Source organism: Sebastes umbrosus, chromosome 1 (genome assembly GCF_015220745.1).
Source record: "Sebastes umbrosus isolate fSebUmb1 chromosome 1, fSebUmb1.pri, whole genome shotgun sequence".
NCBI classification, from domain to species: domain Eukaryota; kingdom Metazoa; phylum Chordata; class Actinopteri; order Perciformes; family Sebastidae; genus Sebastes; species Sebastes umbrosus.
The window spans coordinates 3,403,154-3,414,810 of NC_051269.1; the positions used below are offsets into that span (position 1 = coordinate 3,403,154).

The 11,657-nt window shown below is 36.3% G+C and overlaps 1 protein-coding gene and 1 long non-coding RNA gene across 2 annotated transcripts; one reads left to right on the forward strand and one right to left on the reverse strand.

The window, feature by feature from the left end:
- The first annotated feature begins 8,425 nt into the window (after positions 1–8,425).
- Positions 8,426–9,727, forward strand: LOC119481773 (P2X purinoceptor 7-like). Its single transcript, XM_037759027.1, has 3 exons — positions 8,426–8,440; positions 8,891–9,112; positions 9,217–9,727. The coding sequence occupies exons 1-3, from the start codon at positions 8,426–8,428 to the stop codon at positions 9,718–9,720; spliced, it is 741 nt and encodes a 246-aa protein (XP_037614955.1). The 3' UTR covers positions 9,721–9,727.
- Positions 9,728–10,726: 999 nt separating this feature from the next.
- Positions 10,727–11,384, reverse strand: LOC119485620. Its single transcript, XR_005206314.1, has 3 exons — positions 11,208–11,384; positions 10,996–11,100; positions 10,727–10,872 (listed from the first exon to the last, which is right to left on the reverse strand). It is a non-coding gene; the product is annotated as an uncharacterized LOC119485620 (long non-coding RNA).
- Positions 11,385–11,657: the final 273 nt, after the last annotated feature.

An 11,657-nucleotide genomic window follows, 5' to 3' on the forward strand; every position in this document is an offset into this window, starting at 1 on the left:
TCATTCAGGTTTCTGTCCATTTCCCTTCTGAGTGCTCCAAACCTCTCCTTCAATCCCCATTCAGCCTCCACATGTTTAATGTGTTCCTGCTTTGGCCTCCTGTGACTGGAACATGTTTCAAATGTAAAGTAGTAATTAGTCCGAGCAGTGCTAACAAAACATTAAGAAAAGCCGGTAGTCCACCGCTCATTACACAAAGCAACAATGGGCGCCAAATGAGGAGAGGACGCCATCGTGTCCCAAACGCTCCGTTTTACACGTCTACACAGATACGAAGTAACCGGAGTTTTTAAAAATTTAAATTTAAACAATCTGTCAACATGACCTTCATTTTACTAAATATCTCCATCAACACTCGAATGTAACAACGACTCTGAATGCTCTCCACAAAGACGCCACCAGTGAGATCACAAGTTAAGGGTCAAGGGATTTAGGCATGAACACAAGTATGTTTATAACACACAGACACTTTATTGAGAATGTTACACTGAATGAATTTGACAAATCTGACTCAGTATAATGTATTAAAAAGAAACACAAGAGCAGAAAAATACTGTAAACAATCAAATATCTACCAGACAGTTAATGATTCATCTTAATGTTCTATTATTATACAAGTCACAATTAAAAGTGGAAATAAACAGCATCAAAATAACACTACACAGAATTTGTACTGAGGAACTGCAAATATATATATGTGTGTGTGTATGTGTATTTATATTTTTAGGATGACAGTATCTAACCTGAATAAAAAGACTTTACAACGTGCGAGAGGTCCCGGGTTCAAATCCCGGACGAGCCCTCAATTTGTCACAACCTGGCTCTCAAGGCCATGACAAATAGGAAGACACACATGGTAACGATAAAATCAATTAATGTATTTACAAAAGTAAATTATGCAGAACAAAAGGATGAAAAGGTATGGAGTGTGAATATTAGTAGTATCAGTAGTGTAAGGTGTGCATTGAGAATATAAATGGTGTGTGCATGTTGTAAAATGTATAAAACAAGCAAAAGATTAACCAAGGAGAACCTAAGGCCGCCACATGCACAGCGATGGTGTCTGCAGGGAAAGAGAGAGAGAGAATGAGTCATGAGCCTAGGCTTTATAGGCTGGGAACACTGGGCCCAGGTGTTCCCACAAGGCCCTAATGGCAGGTTAACAGGAACCCAACTATATAGGCGACAGCAGGGGTCACCACAACGTCATCATTGATATTTGTGAATAGTGATCAAAGTGATGAATGAGATGAATTGATGAGATTTGATGGTGAGAAAAGGCCAGTCAGTCAGCATGTGTGCAGTTGGTGGACGGTCCCTTGTTTCTGAGGATCATCAGCAGAGAGAGTCCACAGCAGTACACCAGACTCTTCACTATCAGCACTGTGTACAGCACACAGAGCAGCTTCACCTTGCACTGAGACTGGAAGGACACTGACACACACAGACAGACACACAGAGACTTTAAATGATAGCACTGAAATAAAAGGTGAAGTGCTGAAGGAAACATGGTGGTTGAAGGAGAGGCAGCAGGTGATCTTACAGTCAGCTTGCTGCAGAGCTGGCAGGTGTGCTGGCTCTCTCTCTGGAGGACAGGAGGCTGCTGGAGCTGGAACCTCTGAAACACAAAAGGAGTGACATGTTTGGAGTTGCAGTGAGAAATGTCAGTCCTCTGCTCCTCTGCTCTCTTTGACAGCGTCTCCACATGAAGCTGAATCACTGCTGAACACAGTCAGCGAGCCTTCATTACCTTGTTCTGCTGGGGCCTCCACTGTGCCCCCCTCTAGGTGGACGTAGCAGCGGTATTTATACGTGCTGTTCTCTGGCTGACGGATCAGCAAGATGGCGGCGGTGCGTCCCGACTCTCTGAGCTCCAGCTGCTCTCCCTCAGCAGGGGACAGCTCCTCCAGAGGACCGTTGTCCTTTTGTCTTTTCCAGGAGAACTGGACCAGAGGAGGAAACATGGCTGAGGCCAGACACAGCAGGGAGCTCTTCCCCTCCAGGTGGGCTCTGGATGCTGCTGGGTACACGCTCACCACGGGCTTCACTACCGACTCATCTGAAGTTTGACAGCAGCAACGAGCAGCACAGACACACATTGACACAGTCAGCTTACAGCACCGCACTGCATTCAGTGTGATCCTGGAAACTACATGGACTGTGATCACTAAACTACTCAGAGTTCACCGGTGCCTCTCGCATCGCAGCCCATTCCACCACCAACCATTGTGTTCATACACTCACACAGAAACTACAGAGCTTCATGTTTTGACATTAAGCGATGCAGATCACACTCAAGAAAAACTGTATAGCTCAAAATGATGGGGGTGATGCTGCGGGCCACCCAGAAAATACAGCCTATTTAATAGACTATGTACTGATGATGTTGTGGGCTTTTTGTTATATTTTGAAATAATAGTATTAAAATAATATGAGTAAAAAATAGTGAAAGTTATAAATTTGGATTTTGTTTGTCTTCCTCAATCTGGGCTCCCCTCTGGATAAAAGGAGACCCAGCATTCACCTATACCACCTATGCCACGGGCCGGCTCTGATGGGCTATATGGGGACAAAAGAACATTATTTATTTAATAATTCTTTATTTCAATGTACAAACTACATTCACTATAATTTCACAATTATTTCAAATTTGATTTCCTATATTAGGGATAATATACATATAATAAATTACATATTCACATAGAATAGAGTCAAGTGCCATTTTATAGATTACAGTACGTAGATCATAAAACTGTATATATTTTACCACTGTATAGTATAGCAGCAAACCTATAAATACATCAGTAGTGCTTTTAAAATATTTTTTTAACTTTTATACAGAACTACAATGACGTGTTAAGATATGTGAAATGTGAATACAAAATGCTTTTTAAAATAAGATAAAACCTTATTGATCCCCCTGGGGAAATTTAAATATAATATAATAACTTAATACACATATTATAATAAATTACTTATTACTACCACCATATACATCACTGTAATTGTTTAAGAAATAAATCAGTACATCAATAATTTAATTACTTTCGTCAAAACAAATTTAACTGAACTTTATGAAATTTTAATATATATATATATATATTATGAAATTGGCATATAATATAATATAATATAATATAACAGGATTTGATGATATTAAAAGAAAGAATTATGAAATAAATTTTCCTTTCATTTCTCAATAACTTAATAATATATATTATAATAAATTAAACATTTATCTTCTCATAAAACACAATTATGAATTTAACTATTATAATATACAGACCATATAACATATTTACCATCATATTTCTATATTCTAATTTCTAAAGACACAAAAATAGATTAATAGATTTTAACGTTTTTCATAACAATTTTAATTTTTACACAAAACTACAATGATATTTTAGGCTATATCCAATTTTAAACAGTAATATATAATATAATGTAATTTGATATAATATAATACATAGTATTTAACACCATTTACTTTTTGCTAGGAGGTATATTTTGACATTTAAAAATTATTTATTAATTTTCTATACAACATATTTAAAGTTATTCGATTTTCTAGATACATTTCTTGACACATATTAAATAACGTGTAATATCATACACACATATACATATTTGCCTTCACACGAAATAGAGCCAATTGTCATTTTAAAGATTACAATACATAAAACATGTACAATATTTAACACTGTATAGTTTACTCTAATTGCTGAACAAAACTATAAATGCATCAATATTTTTTTTGTTTAACTTTTATACACAGCTACAATGTCGTGTTAAGATATGTGAAATGTGAATACAAACTGCTAATTAAAATACGATAAAAGCTAATAAATCCCCTGGTGAATTTTACATAATATAATATAATATAATATAATATAATATAATAGGAGATGAGAGTATTATTTTGAATAAAGAGGAACCATTTTTTGTTCCTTTCACGTTAACTTAATACACATATTATAATAAATGACATACCACCACATACATCACTGCAATTACTAAAGAAACAAATCAGTACATCAATAGTTTAATTATTACTTTTACTTACTTTTTTCATAACAATATTAACTTAACTTTTTAAATACATTTTTGATTTACTTTCAAGTAAAGTTGAGTGGTAATTTTAAGAATTACAATACAATACATATATATTTATATGTCTTATTATCTAACATCTTATTGATCCCCATGGAGAAATTGACGAGTAACATAATATAATATAAGATAATATTAGTTAATCATATTAACTCTAATAGAGAAAAACTTTTTTCCATTCCTTACCCAAAAACACATGTTATAATTAATTAAACATTTATCTTCACATAAATTACAATTGTAAATTTAACTATTATAATATATATAACATATAAAATATTTGCCATCATATACTTTACTCTAATTACTAAAGAAGCACAAATATAGTTTTTAATGTTTTTCATAACAATTGTAACTTTTATACACGACTATAGTCATATGTTAGATGAAATGTTAAACAATAATATAATATGATATAATATAATATAATATAATATAAAAGGAGACAAGAGTATTATTTTGAATGAAGAGGAACAATTTTTTTTCCCTTTCACGTTAACTTAATACACATATTATAATAAATTACATACCACCACATACATCACTGTAATTACTAAAGAAACAAATCAGTACATTAATAATTTAATTATTACTTTTTACTTATTTTTTTCACAACAATGTTAACTTAACTTTTTAAATACATTTTTTATTTACCTCTAAGTAAAATTGAGTGGTAATTTTAAAAATTACAATACGTATTACATATATATTTATATGTCTTATTATCTAATATCTTATTGATCCCCATGGGGAAATTGACAAGTTATATAATATAATATAACATAATATAATATAATATAATATAATATAATATCAGTTAATCATATTAACTCTAATAGAGAAAAACAATTTTCCATTCCATACCCAAATAAACATATTATAATTAATTAAACATTTACCTTCACATAAATTACAATTGTAAATTTAACTATTATAATATATATATAACATATAAAATATAAAATATTTACCATCATATACTTCACTCTAATTACTAAAGAAGCACAAATGTAGTTTTTAATGTTTTTCATAACAATTGTAACTTTTATACACGACTACAGTCATATGTTAGATGAAATGTTAAAGAGTACTATAATATAATATAATATAATATAATATAATACATAGTATTTACCATCATTTACTTTGTACTACAGGAGGTATATTTTGACATTTAAAGATGATTAATTAATTTTCTATACAACATATTTCAAGTTATACTCTTTTAAAGATACATTTCCTGACATATATTAAATAATGTTTAATATCATATATGATCTAGTTTTATGAAAACAAGAGATGGTGCTGAATTACTGTGAGGATCAAATACTCTATATTTGTAACATTTCCAATATCAAACTTTTTCTCTATAAATCAGTTTAATCTGCTGCAGAAATAAAGAATAACTTGAGTTGTTCAGTGAGATTTAAACATCGTTTCAGCAATTATCAACCTGTTTAATGTAACAACAGCTGCATGGCTGCAAGAATTCTCTACTAATGATGAAAAAACAAACTCATTAAAAGACATTTTCAACTTGTTCAATAAAACAACTGAAGGAAGATGAATGTTTGTTCTTACCTGTTACATAAAGTTTAGTTCCAGAGCCAAAGCTGTTGAGTACCACTAGTCGTCCTCTCACAGTGAAAAAGAGTGATACAAAAACCTGTCTGCTGTTGAGCGTGTCAGCTGAGGTGAACGAGTCCACATGATGAACCAGAATCCTATTTCAGCTCCATGATGTGTTCCTCTAATGTTCATATTAACATGACTGTCTCTTCTTTTATTGTCTTTTTAGACACACTAGCAGAGTGTCTCCGTGGATCGTTGGTTCACACGTTCATGTTCCTCAGAGGATGAATCCTACTGACTTTGGTCAGGTTTTATCCAGCACCATCATCAGGTCACATTTTAAATTGTCCATTACTTTGATTTATGACGTCTGTGCATCAAATGACAGGACGCTTGGTGACACAGCCAGTGTGTGTTGAACTGTAGTCTTGTTTTCATTTGGAGCACAAAGAGTTGGTCTGGAAGGCTTTTATTGTGAAGGAGACACAGGAAGTGTTTGCATTAAGAGCAGATGAGCATTGTGAGGAGGAATGGACTTTATTCCTGCAGCAGGTCAAAGCAGAGGATTTGAATCTTCATCATAATGATGAAGCTTGTTGTTGTCTTCATCATTTTGATCATTTTGTTTTAATGTATGTTTTTAATCAGACGCTGCTTTTCAAAAAGGACTTCTTGATGTTTTGATCCCATTTATTAGTCTGATATCTTTAAATGATTTCATCCTTGTGCCTCTGTGCCACTAGTTTGTCCTCACTTTGTGGAACAACAATAAACCTGCTGGAATATCTGATACAAATATGAATGAATATCAAATCTAATGAATCCCTCAGTTCAGTGTGTGTGTGACTGTGGCTGAGATGGAGGTGAAATATGTGAACCTGGGCTGTGGTTTACTGCTCTCTTCCTGTCACCAACACTTTTGACATCTGTTCATCTGATGGTTTTTGTTCAGGCTGCAGGCATCATTTATCACTGTGGAGAGGTGTCATACAGGAGCAGTAGTAGGAGGCTGAATGATTGAGTTTAACCTTCTGGATCTCCAACTCACAGCCGTTCTGTTTTCTCACAGCTGAGAAATCATCTTTCTGAGGATGATTGTAACCTGAATATATTTCACAATTTCTCCTATTAATATCAAGAATCAATGTGAATGTTTCTGTGTCTCTCTTCTGGTACCAGAGTACATAACTAGTGCCACACTGTTCAGTTCCTCGACAGCTGAAGGAAACATTTCCACCAACTCTCCTGGTCCATGTTAAATCATCTTGAATCAGCTCTGCTGCCATGGCAACCAGCGCTGTAGAGAGACAGACAGGTAGATGAAGGTGAGTGTGACAGTGTTTGTTACAGGTGGACTTTGTTGGCTCCTGATTGGCTGGAAACACTCACCTGAACACAGACAGCACAGAGCAGCAGCTGGGAGGAAAAGCATTGTGTGCAGTGGTGTTTCCTCTGATGAACCTGGGGAGAAGTGGCGCTCTGATGCAGCTGAGGCCAAACAAGGACGAGCTGTGAGATCAGACGAGGGCCACGTGGTTCCTGACGGCTCCTCACACCTCCCATCAGTCCCTGCGGCGGACAGATAACGCTGCTGTCTGACAACTGTAGACATGTTGACTCGTCGTAGAAGGAAAAGCACAGTTTCTACTAACGTACTAAAAATAAAGATTAGAACAGTTACAGGAGTTTATTGTGGAATAGTTTTGAAAAGGAAACATATTTTTTTAGTTTCTTTCTTTCATTTTCAGTGTATAAGAGTAATAAGCTAAAGTCACTCGCCTATAAACCTGCTTTGGTTTGTCTGTATTCTAAAGTACTGACTAATTGTTTTATTTTTATTAGGGCTGTCAATCGATTCAAATATTTAATCGTGATTAATCGCAATTTAATCACAATTTTTTTTTATCTGTTCTAAATGTACCTTTAAGGGAGATTTATCAAGTATTTAATCCTCTTATCAACATGGGAGTGGACAAATATGCTGCTTTATGCAAATGTATGAATATATTTATTATTGGAAATCAATTAACAACACAAAACAATGACAGATATTGTCCAGAAACCCTCACAGTATGGATGTGTAATGTATATGTATATGCAGTATATGTACTTACCTATGTATGATAAAATATATATAAATACATAAATAAATAAATACATATTAACAAATAAATAAACAGATAAATAAATAACTATAATAAATAAAGATTGAAAGGAATAATGAATAAATAAATAAATATAAAAAGATGGAAAATAAAAACTAAATATAAAAAATAAGAATGGAAAATAAAAAAAGATAAATAAATGAAAGAAAATGAAAATGGAATAGATACAAAATAAATAATAGATAGATAGATAGATAAATAAATACATATTAAAAATGGAGATCAATTAACAACACAAAACAATGACAAAAATTGTCCCGAAACCCTCACAGGTACCGCATTTATCATAAAAAATATCGAAAATAAAATGTAATTTTTGATTAAAGCTGCAGTGCGTAGAAATCCGGAAAACGCAAAATCCTGCATCCCCTCGAGCTGCTCTCTCCTCTCTCTCCTCTCTCCGCTCTCCCCTCTCTGTCCGAAGCCCCTCCCCCCACACTAGAACGGGCATATGCACGCGCTTCATACGTGCTCGCTACATCTGAGGAGGCTACTGCAGCGAGCTACACATTACCTTCTAACGACATCAACAGTTACCATGGTAACATCATCTTCTAACGACATCAACAGTTACCATGGCTGAGTCACAGGTGAGAAAAATACTTTGTCACAGACCACATTTAGCTACCACGGACAACTTTGAACATATGAACGAACAACAAACAGTATTTATGCTTAGTTTAAAATAACGCTGGAGACCGACGTCAACAAAAGCTAAAGTATTGTAAGACTTTGCTGCATTTGAAGTGTTTCGTTTATAGACCGAATAAAAGCAATTGTTTATTTTCTAGACGAAATGACGAGCTAAACTTTAGAAACAACGTAGCCCAATGTTTTATTCAATCTATAGCATAGCTAGCTGGCTAACGTTAGCCAACGGCCAGTTGCTTCTTCAAGTTTCAGTAACGCTATCTTTCTAACTTTAGTGTTTTTTAGTCTGTATAGATAACTTTACACATCTGAAAATAAATAAAACCATGACCATGTTATTCATAATGGAAATGGTAATTTTACATCTGTTACATATCTATTACTAACAGAGCACCGTCGAGTCAGATCCTGACTATGTCCTGGAGCAGTCGGCTACGAATGGACGAGGAAGAGGGAGAGGAAGAGGGAGAGGAAGAGGGCGAGCTAGTGGACGTGGACGTGGCAGAGGGTCTGGCCGGGGGAGAGGACAGAGTCAGCTTGAAGACCCTCTGGCTGAAGATGACTTCAGCAGAGTACAACTACTACAAGCTCGACGGATATCAGATGAACAGGTATCTCAAAATATAACATGTCCATACTTTATGTCCACATTATGATCATTATTGTTTATTCATAAATAAAGTAATACTTTTTCCCTGATCTACTGTCTTTCTAGGCCAGAATTCAGAGTTTGAGCCTGCAGCAGTGTCGGGAGCTTCTGGGGAGATGTCTGTTGAGGGATCCCAGCCTCATTTTTGATCTAATGGTCAGCGCTCCTCCACCAGGTCCTCCTGGCCAGGACCCCAATCAACCTGAGTGGTGTGTCTGCATGAGGTGCAGGGAAATGCCCACTGACGTGGAAAGGAAGTGCTGTGGCCAGCCACCACAGAACTGCATTTCCCTGCTACCTCATGTGGACCTTTACATCCTCCATGAGGGTGTCCTTCGCCTGGCCAGGAGGATCTGGAACGACATTAGGGCTCAGCAGGACGTACCCAATCCCGGAGAGGACAACAGACAGTTCCGGTATGCTGCTTACCGGCAGTTTGTCGTGTGGCAGTATGGAGCCTTGGGGCAGGGTAACAGAACAGTAATTCCCAGCTGTTGTGTGTGGAGGATTAGGGACAAATACCCTGACCCCCACCACCAATATGTGGGCTTTATCCCACGCAGGCTCTGAAACAACCCCCCCCCCGCCCCCACCCCCACCCACACCCACACCCAACCCCCCCTGTGTGATGTGATATTTTTGTAGAGTATTTACATTTTACTTATTGTTATTCTTGCCATTGTTTTTGTACAAATAAATCCATTGAAGGATGACCACCTGCTTTTTTTGTTCACGACTGCCAGTGTCAATACCATGCAGTAAAAAAATTCAGCTCACTTGGGTAACACTTTTATTACATTAAAAAATATAGATGACAATCCCAAACATTCATAACACACCACAAAAAAAGTTTAGAAAAAGGTAAATTAAAAAATAAGTGCACCATCTTTCAGTGGGGCTAGGCCTATAGAACATGTCTGACCCCTGGTCAGTATTTTTGAGTGGTGGCCATAGTAGGGGTGTAGGTGGGGTCGACTCAGGTGAGGTGTCGCAGGGGTCACATCTTCTCCTATGGGCGGCTGCTCACTTAGGTAGTCCTTGGCCTTGCGAATGAACAAAGAATAGCGTGTTAGAATTTTGAAATCAGTTGTTTAGTTTTGACTATAACGTCACACATATAGGCCATATATATAGGCTATAATATTTTTTAAAAGGCTGCTGTTATGCATATATAATAACTTATTTAGCATGCAACTCTATGCTGGTCTTTTGTTGGTTGAGAAGATTCTTACTCTGCCTCTCATGCTATAGTACCATATTATTTCAATGACAACATGTCAATACGTCTCTTTTTGTGTGCTGAAAAAAAAAAATAAAAAGGACTTTGATCAAGTCACTGCATGATTTATAATCATCTGTATTTTAGAGATTTTTCAAAAAGGGACCCACTCTCTGCATGATCTTTCCCAAGATTTACTCACTTTTTTCTTCCCTATGTGGGTTTGTAGGGAGTAAGCCAGGAGCTTCCTTTGTTTGAGTTAAATACTTTTGAACATAAACATTACATGTAAAACCCATGCCCAAATACCTAAATCCCAGGTACTTCACTACTTGACCCAGCCAGCGTGCATTTAGCACTATCTCAGTGAGTGCTCTGTGTGCCACAGATCCCTTCTCTATCCATTCCTTGTCCCTGTTGTCCGACAAGGGTCCATGGTGACAGGCGCCAAGAGCCCACTCGTGTTCTCCTGTGACGTGATGGAGTAGGCCAGCCCACATGTCCTAAGAGAACAATAACGCATCAGCAATGATCCGACACATTACGCTGAAATGATGTCTGCAGCTGTGAAATATTTCTGGCTCCACAAGTGTAACAATATAAATAACAGTTCATATAGTACTTACAAAGAAGTCGTCATAGGTTGCCGACATTTTGGCACAAAACCAAAAGTGGTTACACACATCCTTGCTCCAAATGAGTAAAATGGAGCACCCCTTCTGCTGGCTCGCCTGACCACAGAATGAAATGCAAAAACAATCAAAGAAAATTATTGGTGTAAGCAAGTTTTGTGACGAAGTGACAATGAGTTCAAATGAAATACATTCCATAATATTACCTGGTGGATCTTCTTTCCAAGGTTTTTCGATCCGTGCCACATGTCAAGGGTATGGCGAACTCCCCATGACTTATATATGCCCTTGGCTGTATGAACAGTGAACAAAAGACATTTGTAAGTACAGACATCTACACGACTCCTGCACAAGTCAACACACATATTAAAAATGAATAACAAACTAAAAACCTATATACGTACTAAAGAGTGCAGCTATCTGGCTATGAGCATCAGTACATATTTCGCTCAAATTTCCTATTTCCTGACGAAGTGTGTCAAAAGTCCGGATGAAGGCTTCCTTCTCCATGATGACACTGTTCCGCGCCGTTTCACATTTGTCCACTGTCACCATGGAGATGATGTCTTTAGAGTCATTCTCCATCACACTATATGTGCAGTACTGTGCACAGAATCCAGGGCTGTCCATCCGACCATCTCCTTTTAAAACAAAAC

Coding starts and splice junctions, on each gene's coding strand:
- LOC119481773 (XM_037759027.1), top strand. Junction 9,113..9,216: donor GACGGATATCAGATGAACAG/GTATCTCAAAAT, acceptor CTGTCTTTCTAG/GCCAGAATTCAGAGTTTGAG.